We start from the raw sequence: 20635 nt of genomic DNA, 5'->3' as shown, positions 1-20635 counted from the left end.
GGAGATCCGGACGTCCAGTCGTCGCGGCCTGGGACTCCCGGCGTGGCGAATCGTTGCCGTATCTCGAGATTTCGAGGATAGGCGCGATCTGAATACTGGGCACAAAAGTCGCGCGGGAACCTCAGGGAGAAGAGAGCAACTCGCGTCCGTGTGGGTGGACTTTTATGGGAGTTGATTACCTGATTTATAATCTCAGTTCGCGCGGGGGCCCGCCCGGAGTCCGGCAACGACGGCCGGGTCCCAATCGAGCCCGCAAATCATCGTCGCGTTTCGGAAACGGAGGGATACTTTTTTCTTCGATCTTCGCCAAGGATCGCGACTAGAATCCAAGGCAAAGCGTCACTTCTTCGACTTTCGAGAAGAGCGTACATGGTCATCCTCGACGCGAACGACAAGTGGCGCGACCGTAACAGCAGCCTGACGGCAATCAAGGTTTAATGAAGAGAAACTGAGAGCAGCAGGTCCTATAAAACTCGCGCAAAAACTAGGCAATGGTGAATGCCTACCGTAAACGCGCCGTCATTAGGGTCGAAGCTCGAAATTTACCTCGGTCATCCCTCGCGCCGCCGCCTTTCGGTTAATCAAAGATCGCGGATTTTATGATCGCTGATGCGATCGTTAAAGAATATATGCGCCAGGGAGACGGCCGCCTTCTGGTAGTTGGAGATTCATCAGAGTTCGCGTATCGTTTAAGAATAGACCCTCAATCTCTTTTTTTTTTTTTTTTTTTTTTTTCTCGTTAAAGTGGAACCTAAACCCGAGGCAATTCTCGTGATTACACTGTACTTCATTTTCTGAGCAAGAAAAAAAAAAATTTTTTTTTAATTATTTTTAAAAATATATATTTAAAATATTTCGCCCCTCATTCGCGATTAATTTTTTTTTTAGTAAGTGTCGGAAACACGAAAAATGCTTGGAGCAAATTCCACGCAAGGACAAGGATTCCGGCTACGCCATTGGCACAAATCTTCTGTCGAATTTACGGGTTACTTCTCCCACGTCAGCCCGAGGAGGTGACACACGGAGCCACGGGGTTGACGAATGTGCCAAGATCGGCCGGGGATGACTCGGCAGATTGTTCGCCGGCGTTCCCAGCGGTGGTCCCGCGGTGCGCCTGCATACACGGCTTGGATTGATGGATCCTGACCTCTCAAAGGAGGGCTTCGGCACGCCTTTCGGGATATGATAGATTCGTGTGCGATCCTAATACGGACTCGGGAATATCGCAAGTGGAAACGCTAGCGATCCCATCTACCGTCTCGCTCTCGCTGAAACGTGAAAAAAGCTTCCTCGACATCCTACGGCGCGATCTGACAAATTTTTGCGCGTCTCACGCGACACGTCCGGCGATGCTGTAGCTGTCTCTATCAAACCATTTTAGTCGCGCACGTCGGGACGCTGTCGTGGGCGCGACACGTCGGGCACTGTTTACAGTTAATTTACCGTACGGCGGTGCTATCGCCTATTCGTTGGTGGTCCAAGGTATCAAGGGTCTCAATCATTTATTTGTGCCGGTGGATACACTCAGCGTGCGCGTCTATCTGTCGTTTCGTACATTATACGCGGGTCTTGGCTCTCTCATGCCGCGCGGCGAGACGCGTCACGACATTACGAAGCCGATTTTATGTATTGCCGCGGCGCGCACGTTGTCCCATTACATAATAACTCGCTGCCATCCCGGCTGAGAGCCGATCCGTAGATTATCGGTATTCGATCGATAGACGTCTACACCGACAACCGTCGCCGCCGCGTTCACCGCGCGATCGATCCTCGGGCCCTTTGGTCTTCGCCGCCATTCATCCCTCCCGCCGCGAACACGGGGCCTTGTTTCCGCTCGCAACGTTTCCGGCTTTGTGACACGGATATCGATATACGAGGTAACGTATCCCTCCAATTCAGCGGAATCGATACTGCCTCCCTTAAATAAATCCCTGGTGAAGCTGCACGTGTGTGTCAGAATTCGGTATCTGCTCTCCGCGAAAACTCGGTGGAAGAACCGCTCTCTCACGTCCGAACAAAACGCATATCGCGCAATAACGAAATCCTCATCCCCCGCTACGGGGAGGAGGGGGCGCCCTAGAGTTTAGCGATCTCTAATGAACTGCTAGCCCGTTAGTTAGCTCAGTTCCCTCTCCGTCTCTCTCTCTCTCTCTCTCTCCGTTTCATCTGCGTCTGTGTATGTTGCGTGCGGATGTGCAATGTGTACCTGCCACGCTATACACCGCCTATAATCCACCCCAGCGGGCACAGTGAGAGAAAGGGCGGGTGAGAGGGGGCTTTGAAATGCGGAGCGCGGTACGTACACGTAGATACAAATAAATCCTGTTAGCTGGTGCGCCGTGGCACGAGCGCTGCAAAGCCGAATTTTCGTTGCTCTCGGCTCACATCTGCGAATATTTGCCTGTGGGTAGCACATTACACCCCCGAGCCCGACTGCAGCCCCGGCAGCTTGTAACCACCCCCGCTCTCCCTCTCCCCCCGTCCCTCCCGAACCGCGCCCGACGACCCCGGATTTTCCCCGTTGCGTGCAGCGGAATACGTCGCGGTTAAATCCCACCGCGCGTACGCGTCGCCGGTCGCTTTTCTTCTTTCCGTCCGCCCAACGCGGAATTTGCATCTTTACGGGATTACGAGCACGGCCGGGCTTTCACCGACGATCGGGAGCGGATTAAGTTCGACGCTTACAACTGTAATAACAGACCACCCGGCCGACGTGACGGAATCGGCGGTACCCCCTCCGTTTTCACTTCATAAACTCGACGCAACGCGTTGCCGCATCTCGCGTAACACTTCGACACTTGGACTAGCGTATATATTAGCGCGAGATGATGGACAATTGATCATTCATCAAACGTTTCGCTGGATTTTATCCTTTTTTTTTTTCCACGTCGCCCGCGTTAGTTAATTAGGCATTGGCGGCCTCGCGCCGTCGCGACACGCGTAATTAACACGTGCCTCGATCGCCGCGATAAGGCAAGATGAAAATTATCGCTGCGAGAGTCCTTTTGTAAGTGTTACTGTCACGTCTCGCGCGGATTATGTACGTATATTGTAGCACGTCATAGCGTGTCGCGGACGATCATGATGAATCATCAAGAGTATATCGCGCGATGCCATCTTAATAATTTTTGATATCCAGGAATTGTTCGAGGGATATGGTAAGTGGGACGTTATAAATGCGCCGCGTTTTTCGAGTCATGGCAGCCGCGCAAAAATGGTGGATCCCGAAATTTCGCGAGGAAGAAGCCTCTCCTCTCAGGACGTTAAAAAACAAGGGGGAACACGGGCGGAGAAAGAAGGGGTTGCCGGAAGGCGGGAACCCTCTTTTAATTTTCTTTTAGCCGCCGCGTGAGCAGCTAATTTGCGGCTACGAGCTCGGTTTGACAGGAAGGAAGGAAGGAAGGACGCGGGCGGGCCAGCGGCGGCGAAAGGAAACGACTGAGAAGCGGAGGGATCGCGCGGATAAAGGAGAAAATAAATTTCTCTCCTTGTGATTTGCATGCAATGAATTTCCAATTCGATCGGACGCCCTTTGATGCGCCGGTCGCGGCTTGATTAACGCACGATCGCGCGCGGGTATCTCCCCGAAATTCTTTTTTTCTTTTCTTTTTTTTATTTTAATTTTATTTTTACGTCGCGTCGACGGTCTATCGGCGGTCGTCTCGTCGTTACGACAATTTCGAACACGGAGAGACAATTACCGAAACGCGTGTGCGGATTATATACTATTGGTCTCTGAAGATCTTCGGTTTCGACAGAAGAGTCGTCGATCTCCATCACCCTGTCGATTCATGAATACACATCGAGTTCGCAAGGGCACGCTATTTTTTGGCGCACAAAGCGTAAGGGAGGAAGGACGTGGGTACGCGAATGCGTAGGTGCGTGGAGGTCGGTAACAGGATTACGAGGGGCGGCCACGGGGAGAAGTTCGCATAGGGGCAGCAGCCGAGGGGTGCCGACAAGTGGACCGAATAATATTGTATGGTGCGAGGGAACCGTGTAAAAGGAGAATCGGTGGCGGACTCTGGGCCCGCGGTCATTTGGTATCCGTCTAACTCGATCGTCGATAGTTCATTTAACGTCGCGCGGAATATATAAGGATTATAGGAATTTTAGGGCGGTGTAAAACTAAACTGATCCGAAATATCGTGTAATCGAGACACGTAGTTAATTATGAAAGAAGAGGTGGAATTAACATCAACAGCTTTGTCCACATCCGCGGCCGATAACTCGTCGAAATTGATTAATCGCTTGTACTAGCCGAGGGTGCATATTGAGCGGGTGCGGGATAACGCGAGATAAATCAGTGTAACGCGCATAGGCCTGCATCGCGAAACGAGTATTCCGCTTTGAGAATTGTTATGCTGGTCTTTGTGCGACGGCGCCCGGCATCCGGCGAGCCGCAGCGTCTTCAATAACGACCCTCCCAGCCGCAAAACCTCCCGAAAAATATTCCGCTCGCGTGTACCGCGTTCCGTTCGAGGGATGTTTGGGATTTGGGATTTGGAATTCTCGATTTCGCTCGGTCGAGAGATACGAGAGAAAGAGGGAACGGGACTTGTCTTTTTGAGGGAGGGCGCGGAGGTGAGTCCTTGGACTGGTATACGTGCAGCGCCTGTGTATCTCGCGGGCGTCGTTTCACAGCTACGAAGGGAGGAAGGCACAGAAGAATGAAATGATCGAGTTATGCCTGATTGCCGCTTGTTGTTCCAGCTCGATAAACCGGACCCGGAACTCGGACCGAGTTCACCCTGCTCTCCCCAATTTCGCCGGGTCCTCCGGCGCCCTTCGATAATCGTCCCAAGGTAGAGGCCTCGTATCGCGACGGCGACGAAGACGCGCGCGACGGTGCAGCACGGGAAGTGATTTCCTTAACTCGTCCTAATCTTCTCGGGTCACAATCGGCGCGAGAAACTTTCCCCCGATAACGGAGCCTGATTAATCGGGACGGTCGCAGCTTCCCGCCGTTCGCGTTTCAGAAAACTGGTCCGCGTTGACACGATTGGTATCGATATGCCCGCCACTTGTTGGCCATACGTCGTTACGGTACATAAGAAATACATTTTTAGCAGCGGCTCACAACGGTAGTCAACGACGGTTAATTCAGCGTGTAACCGTACGCGGGATCGAGTTAACGTTAAGATCAAATTGGATTTGGCGCCGGCGCTGGTCTGGCTAAAACTTAGTCATCCGGCAGGACCCTCTTAATCCGTTTACGCTCCTTCGTTCAGGATCCTGCCGTCTGCGTCTCCGCGACTACGTTGACAGAGAAATAAAGAGAACGTGGAAAAAGAGGAGGTGGAGGAAGGGGGAGAAAGATCGCTTCATTGAGACGGGAGTAACGTCTACGAATATCGGTTCAATGGAGATAAAATTAAATGCGGGCGGAAGGAGAATAATATCCGCTTTCCAGAAAATGCCGACGTCGTGCGATTTGCCGCGGGGTGGTTGCAAAAGAATCGAGCCGCCAGCGTTCTGTCGTTCGGAATGAGATGTTAACGTCACACCCGCTGGTCTGTATCATTCTTTTGAAGTCCCTTCAAAATAATTAAAGAGCAAAAAGGATTAATTGCACGGCGCTGATTCAATTGCGCTCTCGAAATTTTTGGGGTAAATCTCACTCCAAACCACTTCTCTCGGAGTAAAACTTTACTTAAAAAAAAAAAAAAATTTAGAGAACGTCTCAACATTTTATAAATGCCGTACAATTAATGTGACATTTTACGAAACGTCAATTTTGCCGCTTCAACGTCTCGACGTCTTCCGTTCTCAGCTCGAAGAGCAGGCATCATCGTCGGGATCCGGTCTTCTCACCGAGGCCACTTATCCGTAAAATTTCCGGGAGATTCGCGACGATTCGCGGGGCGTTGGCGGCGGCAGCATGGAACGGACACGCCCAGCGTCGCGACGCTTTTATCGATCAACAAGAGTACGGCCGATGTACGCCAACGGCCATTTTACTTTTCCGCTAGCTGATACGGGAGAGGAGGCGGAATCCCTGCGAGATGAATCGTGCGATTCCGCACGCGATGTTCCAACAGGAATAATCTATCGACCTTTCTTTATCCCGCCGAAACTAGACGAAACTTTTTGCAAATAATAATTTTGCGAATTAAAATTTTACAAAACGAGAAGAAACCATGTCGAGATCGAAAATTTAACGGAAGCGTCGTAAATATCCCGCGAGTGATCTAGTGCGCAGAGAACATTTTTTTTATCATAAAACAAGGATACATTTTTATAAAATAAATAAATTAATTAATTAAATTAACGAATTTTTAAATATGCAGATTAGTTGTTTGGCTACCGATTCGTGTGGTTTGTCGATTTTTGCTTGAAGAGACACGCACGTCTTCAAATATGGTCGACGCTTCCGGCCGAGGGAATTGAGATCTTGATAATTGACAACCCGAAGCTTGAACTTCCGTCATCGGGGGTTAATGAATTTTTATCGCGGCGTCATCAGTCTGGCACGGTCCCCTCGCGTTATCAAGGGGAGCGGTCGCTGTCGTTATTGCTCACGGATACGTATCGTATTAGGCCTTTAAGAGAGGCTGCTAAGAATTATAGTTTCTCGCGTATCTTCGTACAGGGCGTTATCATATTTATGGGTGGTACCAAGGAGCGCGCGACACGAAAACCACATCTATCGGCACGCATATTTTTAAATACTAATTCAGTTCTCCTCTTATGCCTGCTTCGGTTCATCGCCGCGTTGTATACGTCCCATTCAGATCGCGCGATCGGCTGCTTCCACCGGTTTTATCCGCGACCCTCATGGCAAAAATACGGCGAGAACACACCCGAGTCAGAGCGATCACTGATCCCTGCTCCATGCAAATAACTTAATAAGAGGACGCTGTTTAGAAGCTTGCGAATTTTTATTCTCTTTTCAACACTCTCCCTATTTTTTACTAATTATTTCACGTGACTCTGATTTTTGTTTCAATTTTTAAATATATATATATATTTTTTTTATAATATTAATTTATGTATTAAAAAAAATTTTTTAAAGATCTTTCCTTTTCCTTTATTCCTTTTTTGAATTACGCGTGTTCAATTTCGACTTCGTCGCGCGAAGAGAAGAGCTCAGTGGCGATGTATCTCGCGGCATTGACAACGCAAAGACCTTGTCGACGCGAGAGACGGAAGTGGGCTCGCGACGCGGGCCATGCTCGCTGATTCGAGAGGAGTAATCGGATTACGGCTCAGTACCATCGCGTGCGCGGGGCGCGGTTCATTGTTGAACGTTGACTCGAGAGGGATGAAACCACGTGTAGCGACGGAGTAGCGGCGCGTTTCTCGGCGAGGCGACGTTACGTTCCCTTCTCTCTGTCTCTCTTTTTCTCTCGAGCACGCTCGACAATCGGGAGATCCCAGCGACGTGGGACTAAATGAATCTCATTCCGGGGCTCCGAACGTCGACACGTGGCCTAACGCTGTTGCGTAATATAATATCGATCTCGCACGCTCCCGTCTGCGGCGATTTTTGCCGTCGGTGACTTCAGCCTCGCGAGACCGGGCGATCCCACGCGAGCACGTCGACTGTGACCTTATCGATGATCATCCGGGATGAGGGCGAATGATTGCGGCTCGAGGCATGCGGTGTTTCGACCGCTTTCACGATCCGCGGGATTCGTACCGCGATACCAAAATGAGTTTCTACCCCCTCAACGTTTCGCGGACGACAGAAATCGTTTTCCCGCATTGTGCCCGCAGCATGACTCGATTTTCAGAGTCGGCGGTCCCACGATAGAGGACTGACAATCGACAATCGACGAAAGACGATTTTATCGGCGTCGCATCTCTCGCGCCGCTAATTATCGCGAATATTATCGGCGTACGCGAGCCGCGCCGACTCGGCATCGCGCTGAATCATCGGCGCGGCTTTATTAGGCCCCGATGCACCTGTGAGCGAGGCGGAAGCGACGCGTTCCCATGTAGAAATCCCGCCACCCGTAGGAAACATTGTCCGAGAACGCGTACACGGGGCTCGGCGATTCAACCGCGCGGGGCGAGAGAGAGAATGTGAGGCTCGGGGACGCCGGAGACGAGAAGAACCGTGTGCTCGGTGTGTTTGTTTGTCGGCTGAGCGCGTTAGCCTTAATCCGCACGTCGTCGCTATTTTTTCGGTATCCCCCCAACGCTAGGCCAACAAAACGCCTAGCGTAATCACATGTAGCGATCGGCCGATCGTCCCTCGGGGAGAGCAGGGCGGTGCGTGCACCGCGCGTCGCTCAGATCGAGCCCACGGCATTCTCGCCCGATGACGAAACAACCTGTGCTATTACAGGTGAGCGAGAACCGTCGGCATGCGCTACCAAAACTCAAGTCCGTTATTGTTCCGCGATCCTCGTCGTCGATCATTCTCGAGGACCAAAGGAACGGCGACCTTCGCGGCGCGATCTCGTGAACTTAGAATCATATATTAGAACTCGGAGTTATGGAAGAATCAAAGATTGCCTTGCGGATCTACGTACGATCGAATATATACATATATATTTTTTCAATCGATTTTGCGGCAACTAGACGCCACGCTCTGATGGTTTTACTGATAACGCTCGGAGACAATTTCGTGGGCCGATAATTTCAGAGATCGATCCTCCCGCACCTGTGCAATCATCGGAATGTTTTGCCGTTTAATATTTGACCGCCTTCGCTGACAGAAGTGTGTCTCGACCTGCACCAGCACACACATTTTGCTCTTTCGTGCGTATGTAAAGACCGCTATTTGTTGACTCTTGCAATTTTTAACTTGACCGAACGCGTGATACGGAAGGCCGCCTTTAATTGCGCACCGTTCGATTCATTCTGTTGCTGTCTATCGGCGACAAATAATCTGTTTTTATTAGACCTCGATGCAACGCCGGGTAGTAGTCTTTTTAAAACGCGTGCCTTGGCAAAAAAAAAAAATTACTCTCAAAAATAAATTTCCTTCTGTTTTCTCGAGCGCGTATCGCGATTAGGTAACAAATATTTATATGAAAAAGTTGTTAATTCTCTCGAAAAAATTGCAAACAAACGTATTATAAGAGAAAGCTAAATATATAGAGAGAGGAGGGAGAACGAAATGAGGGAGTTCGTCGAACGAGAGCTGGTTTTCGTTAGGTTGAGCACAGTTTTGGCGATAACGAGCGGATTTACAATCACGACTATATTGTGCAGGATCCTGCTGTTAGCTAACTTCAAGAGGGATGAAACACAGGCGCCCTGAGATCACAGGGCAGGAGGCTGAATGCAGGATGCGGACGGAGAGGATGGGAGAGCGTCGCGTCGGCTCTCCGTCGCAATCGCTTGTGTCTGCTTCGTCCCGGCAGACGCAAACTGCGAATTTCAAATCCGCGAAATTGTCGCGAAATTATCTCCTCCTTATTCACACTCTTGAGCTCAGCTTGCAACGAAATGCGCGATAAATCAAAAAGACATGTAAAGAAACAAAAAAACGTACGACGAATATGGCAACTCGGTGTTTCGGCAAGTGTTATATGTATAAGTTCGCGTAAAAAAATTTTTAACTCGGCGAAATATTCCAAGGGTCAAAGGTGCGTCGCTTCGCTTAATGACTATTAAGGTTTATCAGGCCAAGGCCGCCGTTACATTTATCCTTATCGCATTGCGAGACTGCTTCATATGGTCCACATAAATGCGGAGGCGAGACAGATAGCGCGCTGTTAAACACTCGCGTCTTCGGTTGAGAGGCAGCGAACCGGATTTTTATAACGTTCCCGCTGTTTGCACAGCAGGTGGTTAGCGGTGCGAGCGACACGCTAGCCCGCTTTCTCGAATTTGTATTCTTTTACGAGAACCTCGAAGACCCGCGCGGGTGACAATGGACTTCACGGGCTCCGTGTTCGGGGATCCCGTGGCACATCCCGTCGAACGCGAACCGATGGCCGATTATTCTAATGATAATAATAGGCGTTTTATACCTGGAGTCGCGTGACCGAAGACTTCTTTTCCAGACGTTTTCAGAAAACCCCGCGGAAAGTCCCTTTAATTCAGCGTGTAATGTGGAAAGAATGAACGAGGGACGATCGAGGGATAAAAAAAAAGGGAAAAAAAAAAAAAAAAAAACGCGAAGGTGACTATCGGGATCAAAATATTGTACGACGTCGTAGATAATAATCACGCTTATCGGTATTACAATTCGCTACATGGTATCAGAGTACTTGCGTCACGTGCAAAGCCTACTAATATGCGTCGCTGCGAAAAATTCGCGGCACCGATATACGCTCGGATACTTGCGGCCGCGGTACGTTATTAATTATCCCATTTTTTTTCTCTCTCCGAATGCCGCAGCATCTCGGTGCGTTCCTCGACTCGTCGTCGGGCTCGGCTCTCGATCGCGTCGATTAATGGGCTCATACGAGCCGGCTCGTGGACGCCGGACCGTCGCGTTGTCGCCTTCGATTTGTTCGGCACCGACGGAGCCAGGGTGGAACCCCGCGGTTCACGTCACGAGAAAGAGAGGATCGGCCGTAGGCCTCGCGAGGTAGGATCTTTGTTCACGGTTGGCTCCGCCACCGGAATAATTCGACCACCATTTTTCTCGCTTTATGTCGGGTAAGCGTTACTAATGGCACGTTCTCGAAGCGGCGCGAGGCGACATGTAGAATCGGCGGGCATAGGTAAATTTACGCGGTTTTACGCGCCTGACTCCGAGTTAATAAATAAAGGCGCCGCGTTCTCTCGGAAATGCGCGCGGACGTCTCGGGATCTCGCAATTCTCGATACTTCACGTCCCTCGGCGGAATTACGTAACGGATTAATACGCGACGGCGATACGGCGACAACAATCGATCCTTGACGGAGAAGCTCTTCAAGCGGCGGGACGTTTTCACGGATCACCGGTCGCTCAGCGATAAAACCACGCGGGCGAAAACCCGCCTGACAGTTTTCCACGACGCGAGAAATTCATATTCATTTTTGGGCGGACGCGCGCGTCCCCGTAGCCGAGACCGAATGTTGCACCTGTGTGCGTGGCGACGCTGAACGCAGCGTTAGAGAGATAGAAATAGTACGAGCCAGGAGGGATAGCGGTGATAAAAGCCGCCGGTCTATTCGTAGATGATTTACGGCTCGGGCTTCGGCGCGGTGAAAATACAAACAGGTGCTGGAACTTCCTCGAAAACTCATATTTATCCGGGCGAGAGGGAAGAATTCATCTTGTATCCTTGATACGTGATTAGCATAAAATTACATTAAACGTTTCGCTCTTTTATCCCGTCGGAGGAGGGAATAAAAAGTTGATAAAAATTTTGATAAGTGATAAGCGATTCGGAAATAAATCCAGCTGGATTTTTGGCTTAATAATTTTCAAAGTGTTATTAACCCGTAGGGGATTCAGTCGGTGGGAAATTTTTAATTTTGCGAGATAAACGACAGCTGACGAAGGTTTCAAAGCCAACGGCGCGATGTCGTGTGCATAAGCGACATTTCTGGTGGCTCTCGGCAAATGTAACGCTCTTGTGCCGGAGTGCGCCACGGTATCGGATGTGCCCCTGCGACTCGCAAACGAAGTTTGCGCGAAGATTCGGGGCCGGAGTTTGCGAATCACCGCTGAAATTCCATTCGGCAGTTTGGGCTGCCGACAATAAGGCACCCCAGAGCTGGCGACGCGACCCACCGTCTACCTCCGCGCGAGCGAAGTTCACCCTGTCTACCCACACCTGTGTCGACCCATGCCCGTGAACATGTATCCCGCTCTACGTTGGGAGAACCATGGGCGGGTACCGTAGGCGGAGCTTAGTCGATCAGTGTTCACCCCAACATCCTGGTCGGAGTCCCCGATCTTCTCCATCCGCGTTCTGCCTTCTATTATCATCACCTATCTATCTCGCAAACCCTAGCACCCGATACATATGTAGAGCGAAATGCATGCTGTTGGATCAGTGTACAGTAGTATAATACCGATGGTCTCTCTCTTTCTCTTTCTCACTTTTTCTTTTCACGCAAGGCTGCATCTGGCTCGTATATGTTCGTTAAACAGAAGAGTATCAACATATCGCAATTATTAATCTAGAATTTCAATTCTAAGCCGTAGTGGACCTGGACTTTTCGATCTAGAGTTGCATTTTTATGGCAGATTGCCCGGTTGTCATTGACGCACACCGGTGCTGGACACGTGCGAGTGTGCGAGTGCCGACCATCCCCACTGCATCTCCATCGCCCATCCTTGCGCCCATTGAGCGTCATGGTAGGGGCAGAACCGCGTATGTCAGTCTTCTCCTAGCACCGTTCGGAGCAGGGTGTCGTTCGATTCTTTGCCAGAGCCGCAGTTCTCGCATCTGCGTAAACGAATGACGGATGATCGGGTCGAGTCGCGGCGCAAATCTGTGGAATAACTCGGTGAAGAACTTGGTTCGCGAGAACGAGAGCGAGGAGCGACGGCAAGATCGCGCGAGTAGCACGCGGCGGCAAGTATCTTACTCCAACAGTCGAGATGAAGAAGCGAAGAAGCGCGTAATCGCGTTCGGATTAATCGCGGCGACGTAATTATGAAGGTAAGTTCCATCGAATTTTTTTTTCGTTATTTTTTAGACAAATTTCTTAAAAAAAAAAAAAAAATTATAAAATATAAATACCATTAGCTTGCTCTAATTCCTCAACTGATTAGATATTAATTAAACAGTGTCGTACGTAATCGTGCATCGAAGTCGCGAGATAAGATGTCCGGTAGCGTATTGAACATTCGGTAGTCCCAAGACCCGCACGTCTGGACCCGACTCTGCCTCCGCATTTCTCATTTTGTCAGCTCATCTGCATCGACCGCCCCGGCTCGTTGACGAATAAAAAATGGAGCCTATTATTCTTTCTCGCTCGTTCGCTGATTGCAGAAAGCGCGCTGCAAAAAAAGAGCAATGGACGCGAAAATGGGAACTCGTCAGTTCGGATTCATGTGGGAAAATATTTGGATCTTAATTTTTTCCTTAACGGGCGGAAAGAGAGGGAGAGTAAGCACACATGTGACGAAAGCTACGTATTTACTTTCGCGGACGTTAATAATTTACGCACCGCAACCGACGCGAGAGATTCGGTAAATTAATTGCGCGTTTATTTCTCGAACTCTGTCGTATTTACCAAACTAGTTTCACGTGCTCACGTGAAATAAGAAAAACTAAGGCCCGATTGTTCCAGCTTTCTGGTAAAGTCTATCAGATAGTCATATGTCTATCTTCATCTCTTATTTTAGGTAAATAGAGGCACATGTTTACCTGACGAGTAAATTTGTCAAAAAGCTGGAACGATCGACCTTAAGTGAAATAAAAAAGTATTTACGAACAGCCGTAGTCGAACTACTGTACTCGGCCAGACTAAATTCCATTCGTTGTTACCTGATCCCGTGTAGGGACAATTCAGTTTTAGTCGGAAGATCATAAATTTCAGCAGGTACGATGAAGTCTCACGGACAAACTCTATTTTCTGAAAGGACTCCCCGGCGAACAGTCCGAGTGGAACATCCTTATTTAACAACGAGCGGCGCCATGACGTTGCCCGTTCATTAACGCTCCCGGAAAATTGCGTGCGACGCGTTATTCCCTTTCCCCCTAAGCCGCCATTTATTTCCGTTAATTTGAACATTGTGCGAGCTCATTCGCGCGTTTATTCGAACGCCTGGAATTAGCATAAATCCATCTTGATCAACGCCAGACGTTCGCTTGGATGTTTCTACGGGCGGCATGCCTTCCGCCATTGGTATATAACTCGTTCCGGCGATTTTTCCGTCCGGCCACCCCGCGACTGAAAGCGCCTCCCCTCGAGAGAGCTTTTGCACGACACTTAAAACTCATCGGCCGGTGCGGCGATACTAATAAATCGAGGTATCGCGCGCGGTATGCGATGCCGCAGCGTGCGCGAAGGTGGTTTCCACACGCGAGAGAAGATAGAGAAAAGCATAAATCACAAGTGGGAAGTTCAGCTTCGCCTTCGGGCGAGTCATAAATCAATAGCTGTCCGGTTGTGCACATGAAATGATTACACCGGTCCCGCGCGTAGAATCGACCGTGGAGTTCCAACGTGACGTGGACGAAGACGGGGGGGAAACGGAAGAATCCTCGAAATTGGCCGCCGTCAGATTCGCAGATGTCTGACGGCCGCGACGGCGGGGTTTTCGCGTTTTTCCCAACGCCGACGAAGGTTCACCGCCGCCCGCTCTCCTCCTGAGACCTCGGAAGTACCGCTTATCTCGACGTTCCCGTGGAAATAGCCGCGTCGGCCGCTCGGGGTAATTAACTCATCGGACACCACCCGGGGCGAACAATAACCTTCGCGCGCCGCTCACTCGTGTGTCAATTAATATTATCGAATATCACGTGCGATCTGCATACGGTCCGGCGTGCGCGCGTGCCATGACGGGGCCGCAACGGCAAAAAAAAAAAAAAAAATCTGCGCGCGGATCTGATAAACGGTATCTTCGCGTTTATCTCTAGCGACGCGTCGCACAATGAGCGCCGTTGGTCCGGCCATCGATGTGGATGATATTAACGATCGTTATTAATCGCGACATCTAATAACCGGCTCGAGATAACGCGGCTCGTATCGACGTGCCCGGTGTTTTATCCGCAGTTTCGATAAGATCGAATGTAAAAGGATCAAAATCTTCGCCGATTATCTGGGCTCGAGTTTTGAAACTTCTTTCGCTTCGAGATCGCGCCGACACGGACTCGTGGATAATTAGACCATCGCGGGGCAATCTCATCTGAATTTCTGCATACGAGATTTGTGCGTCTTCGGGGCACGAGAGATCATTTATCACCCAGCGGCTCACGAGAAGCAGCAGATCGTCCATTATTTCACTTTGCCGAGCATTAATCGGCAGATTCGGAGTCTCTCTAGCCGGTATCGGATGTCGCTTGCCGACCAGCTCGGGGATGACGCTTCGGTATCGGCTCGCATATCTTTTACGTCTTTCGCGGGCCGACTTTCTCTCCTTTCGCGATTCACTTGCGGCGAATCGCGAAACCTTATCTTGTTAATTACCGTTCGGAAAAGCCTGTCCTCTCGCGCACGACATATTATAGACAGATAAGAAATTTCGCAAGATAATTTTCTTTATTATAAAAAGTTGTTGTGCCTGTTAATACACGCTTCCGCGTTCTTGCAGACCGAAATGGAGACGGAGTCCGATTGCGCGGACGGTCTTCTATGCCCGAAAGCCAACAATAACAACAACAACAGCACCACCACCAACAACAACGTCGCGAAGAAGAGCGGCAGCGATAACGGATATGATACCATGGAGATGGACTGCGGAGGCTGCGGGGAGAGCGTACGAGAGCGCACCGTCCTGTGCGTAGGGGGTCGTACGTGGCACTCCAGGTGCCTAAAGTGTTGCGCCTGTGCGCGGCCCTTACACGATCAGCATTCGTGCTTCCTACGCGGCATGCGGCTGTACTGTCGACACGATTACGCCCTGTAAGTGCAAACATTTGCGTGTCGAATTTACCCGCTGCCCGGCGGATTAGTTTCCCCGCAAGGGTCCCGATCCAGCATCCCGGAAATGCATCCCGAGTCCTACGTCGTTTCACTCGGGCCGGACGATCCGCGGGGGGAAAGCGGTCAACCTGTCCCCAGATCCGCATTCCCCGTATTTCTATCAAACGGCGGGGGAAGGGGGAGGAAAGGATTACCGGACGTTATCGATGAAGCCGGTAATATCCCGCTTCGTCGAGGGCAACTCACGCGGACGCCCCGCTGACGCGATTCGAGATCGAGCCGGCATAAGAGCCTCCAGGCTTAAGAGGACGCGGCTACCGTGACTGCGACACCCTTTCCCTCTTTACTCCCGCTGTTCGTCTAGAACGGAGCGCCGCGCGAAAAGATCGACGTTGAAATCAAATTTTCCGTCTCTCTTCTTTTTATCCTTTTTTTCTTTTTATTATTTCTTTTTTTTCTTTCGGTAATTGGTATCGTTGAAATATTCAGTACCGTGGCGTTAAACTTCGGCATCCTTTGTTCCTCGCGCGAAAGAGTCCCGGGCTAGATCGTCGATCGCGCGAACATCGAGTCACGTGGCTTTGGTCCGCGCGTGTTGCGTGTACGAACGTGGATATTTCTACATCGATAGACATCCATAAGCGCGCGTATTGGGTGTCCGAGATGTGCGTTCGCGAGAGTCGCCATTGGGTGATTAATGTCTTCCAATGTAGTCTGCCTCTCCTCGTCTTCTCCTTCCTCTCCCCGCCGTCCTCCGCCCGTGCGGACCTCACGTATAGCCGGCTATTCACGTCACCGTGCATTCGTGTATCACGCATGCTCACGCACAGCACGAGCTGCGAGTCACGTTGACGTCTCGACGTCTCACTGTCTCGCGCGCGAGCGGCGAACGCGGAAAAAAATAAATACCCGGTCCCGAGTCTTTCGCGAGATCCTCTCTCGCGTCGGCTTCTACGCCTCCGCGCGGTTTCCCGGCACCATTTTTGCTCTCCTCTAAGACGAGCGTAATCCGTTTATACACCTCGGACGTATCTTTCGTTACGCGATACACGCGAAGTACTTCTCCCATTCGGGCGGTGGAGGGAAAGAGAAAAAGAGAGAGAGAGAGAAAAGAAAGGAGAAAGGGCTCGAAAGGTCCGACGCGATACGAAAAATAACATGCTAGAATGGTACGACGCCGGCGGGGAAAGGAATCGCCCGGCTATCATTAATTTATCAATGTCCCGAAAGCGGGTTACTTCGCGCTTCGTGATTCCATATACCAAATATACGCGTACGTGTATGTGGGTGCCGAGTCACTGGAGATGGGACTGCCTAGTGTCAGTGTTCCGGAGGACTGAGGAATTCGCCTCGTAAGGCACCGAAGCCAGCTGCGATCCTCGAACCGTTCCTTCTTCCCGCCTTCATCCGAGTACGAGCGGTGCTTCTTTTCTTCGGCGTGGCGGGCGGAGGGAGCGGAGGAGGAGAGAGAGAGAAAGAGAGCGAGAGAGAAATAGAGTGGTCTTTGAAATTAATAAATATTCACCGGGCCTCGGGACCAGCCGGGCTTCTCCCAATCCTTTCCCCGCTTTCGTCGCTTTCGTGCGTTTCGAAAAAAAAGAAAAAAAAAAAGAAAAAAAAAGATCTCGGACGTCGAAGCAGATCCAAGTGGTCGCCGCGCGCGGCAAAAATCGCTCTATTAACGGTTTCCCTTGCCGCGAGATTCCGGTTTTCTCAATTCGGTGTGGCCAACGGCGACTCGTATGTCCGCGACACCGGGACCACCTGTCGCTATATCGCTATGCCGACGTTATCTTCTTCACCACGCCGGCACTTAAGGCCGCATACCTCGTGGGTGCCGGGACACTCGGAACGAGGCAAAATACTCGCGGTTAAGCCAAATGCTTACGAGAACTAGTGACGTGTTGTATTAAAGCGATAACGTTTCGCGATGGGCAATTTTTTTTTTCTCGATAGCACTTATCAGAAATATGTATACTTATGCGGGCGTTACACGTGCAAATTATGATGGGTTCGTTCTACGCTGCTACCGAGATGCAATTAACTCGGATCGCGTACTTGGCCGCGCGCGATCCTGGATCGCGATCCGCATACCGGCGGTGTTCGATCGTGCCCTCGTCCGGTACCGGCGAAGCGCCCAACTTAATCCCCCGTTGACTTATAGGGCCCGCCTATGTGGAAGAACAAATGAATAAATTAGGGCGGGGTCGTTTGGTAGCCGATGCGCGCACGGCCCTAAAAGATTTATAGATACTCGATACCAGTTCTCTCGCCGCCGCCGGATACACGGGGCACCCCTCGTCGCCCTCTGCCCTCTCTGGTGTATCGAGCCCTCGTGTACCTCTGGGGTACAAAACCGAGGGACGGACGGCGATGAGCAACGGGCGCTACTATTTACCTGAAGTGACACTCTCGCTGGACGGCGACAGATTAACCGTTTTCACGATGAAACATTTCACGTCGCGACAAGAACATTTTCACCGTCACGAAATTCGATTCTTGCCGAGAACATGCGGGTTTTTTAGAAGGGCCATTTAAACGCTAATTCCAATCGGATAAAGCGATCGAAACATTTCTCGCTATTTCGACGCTTCAAAGGATAGTTAGAAGGAGGTGAACGACGAGCGCGATCGGTACGAACTAGCTCCTAGGCGTGCCCTTCGCGCGATCACCATAACCAATAATATCCTCCCCGAAAAACATCGCGTCATGCGACGATGACTATGCAGACGCAAAGACTAATCCCTCCGTGAGCTTACCATATTTTTCCATACAATAACGCCGTGGTCGATCGGTCGTTGATGCATTCTTCTACTTCTTCTTCTGCTTCGTCCCAATGCTCTCTTCCTCTTGTTTCTCTTTTCCTTTTACTTTCCTTCTTTCGCATATGTCTGTATTTCTTATCGATCCTTTTTCTCTACCTTCGCTTCGTCCTCCCTTCTTCCCGTTTCGTCTTGTCCCTTTTTTTTTTTTTTATCTCGCATACGCTCTCGCACGTATGGCATGATCCTCGCTGAGTTTCACGTTTTAGTTTCCTCCACTCTGCTCCGTTCGTCGTCCCCAGTAATTATTTCTTCACAGTTTTCCTCGAGTCTTTTCTAGATTTCCATCTCGTATCTCGTCGGCATGGATTCAAAGAGATCGCGCCATTTGTATACAGATCGGAAGCCGCACGACTCAGACGAAATAATCTCGACGTAATCTACTCCGTATATCGCGATACCGATCCTTAAATCGAGGAGGTTCCGACGCCTCGCCGGCAGGACATCGAGTGGCTGAGTAGTATGTTAATGAGGACAGGACTACCGCCGGGTCCTCGCGCTCTCGGAGGTCTCGAATGAACCTGCCGTCAGCGGGATAAAAATAGTTTTTCGCCTGGCCGTTCGATACGTGCCGCGAGAACCGCGTTTATTAGCCCCGTCCGTTTGTAGCTCTGCGTGCCACGTCCAAAAAAAGAGAGACCCGCGCGCGAATCGATGAATGATGAATGACGGTAAGTGGGTGATAAATGGGCGGTACACCGGTACACCGATCGGCCGAATCGACTCCCTTTGTCATTGATTACGTTCGCCGGATTTTTTTTTTTTTAACGCTCGCGCGCGTTCGAAAGTTGACGGCGACCTGCCATGTGCTGCTTTCACACGGGAGAAATCCCCGCCGTTTTTGCAGAACGTTCGGCGCTAAGTGCGCAAAATGCGGGCGCAGCGTGGGCGCTGGCGACTGGGTGAGAAGGGCTAAGGACAGGGTCTATCACTTGGCTTGCTTCGCTTGTGACGCCTGCTCCCGTCAGCTCTCCACGGGCGAGCAGTTCGCGCTTCTGGACGCGCGGCTTCTCTGCAAGGCTCATTACTTGGACGTAGTTGAGGGGAACAATACCTCCTCGTCGGAGGATTGCGACTCTGAGCACGGTGGTAAAGGTAGCAAGACGAAGCGCGTGAGAACGACTTTCACCGAGGAGCAGCTCGCGGTTTTGCAGGCTAACTTCCAGATGGACAGCAACCCCGACGGGCAAGATCTCGAAAGAATAGCTCAAGTAACCGGCCTGAGCAAGAGGGTTACGCAGGTTTGGTTCCAGAACTCCCGGGCGAGACAGAAGAAGCACAGCGGCAAAATAAAGACTCAAAGTAAGCACCCGTTTGTAAGCTTCTCGCAGAAACCGTCTCTCGGAGATTCAAAACGCCTATTTTCGTATGCTTGCAGTGCATCATTCGCCGCCGATGCACCATCATCCGGTCGACCTGTATTCCGGTGGAATTAACGTGGTCGGCGCTTATCTGGGTGGTTATCAGGCTAGCAATGCCGGTAGCGAGAGCCCAGGTAGCCCGTTAACGCCTCTTACCCCCTTGACTCCGCTCACACCGACAACGCCAAATCACTTGCAGGCCCAATTCTGCCATCCGGCCGGATAATCCGACGTAAACGATTCCACGAGGCCGTCGATATTAACTTTTATACATTCGTATGTGTGCTTTTGGTTGCAGATTATATAACTCGAAAGTACGTACGCAAAAAAGTAGACATGCTGGTTTTCGGATAAAAGTACATAAAAAAAAAACTTGTAGCATAAACTTGCGAAAAGTTACATCCATGTCTTTTTTATATTTTGTGCGTAAGAAAATCACATTTAAAAAGAAATGCATTACGTGGTAACTATACATTAACTTCCAATTATTACAAATGCGACACTTGCAATTATACGATGAAACTCAAAGCGTGAATTAATTAATTGTACATATTTCAAGAGATGTAAAATAAGCGCGCGTTTATCGGTAGTTCGGTAGTACGACATGTAACGCGTGAGAGATACAAGTTTTTCGTATTTAAAATTAGACTAAGCTTATTTATTACTCCGAACTTGTAATAATTTACATCTATCCGTGACGGCGAATAAGATCTTTTAGATAACGAGGAGAGGGGGGGGGGAAAGAGCGCGACTCTGGACTGTTGCGTCAGTCTTTCGAAACTTCGACTTCGAAACTTGAGATATTCTTTATTCATAGTACGGGATTGTATATAGAGCGAAAGTAGCTTTTGTACATACGTGTCTTCTGTAGATAAATACGGTGAATATTGTGAAATGTGAGAGAAAGAAAGGAAGAAGCGTGGTGAGATCAGAACTTGATATCGCATACTTGTCATTGCAATATTACAAAATATGCTGTTATTAATAAAACACCTTTTATTGTTAATCGTTGCAATT

General features: G+C 50.1%; 1 protein-coding gene and 1 long non-coding RNA gene across 2 annotated transcripts in view; one reads left to right on the top strand and one right to left on the bottom strand.

Annotated features, from left to right (window-relative positions):
- The window catches only part of LOC139101909 (uncharacterized), a 49110-nt gene that overhangs the window by 3103 nt on the left and 25372 nt on the right, over positions 1 to 20635 (bottom strand). The window lies entirely within an intron of this gene.
- LOC139101939 (LIM/homeobox protein Awh) lies at positions 12184 to 20624 on the top strand. Its single transcript, XM_070655472.1, has 4 exons — positions 12184 to 12503; positions 15104 to 15414; positions 19105 to 19559; positions 19636 to 20624. Exons 1-4 carry the CDS (start codon positions 12498 to 12500, stop codon positions 19842 to 19844), a joined length of 981 nt encoding a protein of 326 aa, XP_070511573.1. The 5' UTR covers positions 12184 to 12497; the 3' UTR covers positions 19845 to 20624.

The sequence above is a fragment of the Cardiocondyla obscurior genome, linkage group LG01 (assembly GCF_019399895.1).
Source record: "Cardiocondyla obscurior isolate alpha-2009 linkage group LG01, Cobs3.1, whole genome shotgun sequence".
Lineage (NCBI taxonomy): Eukaryota > Metazoa > Arthropoda > Insecta > Hymenoptera > Formicidae > Cardiocondyla > Cardiocondyla obscurior.
This window is presented reverse-complemented; position numbering and strand designations above follow the sequence as displayed.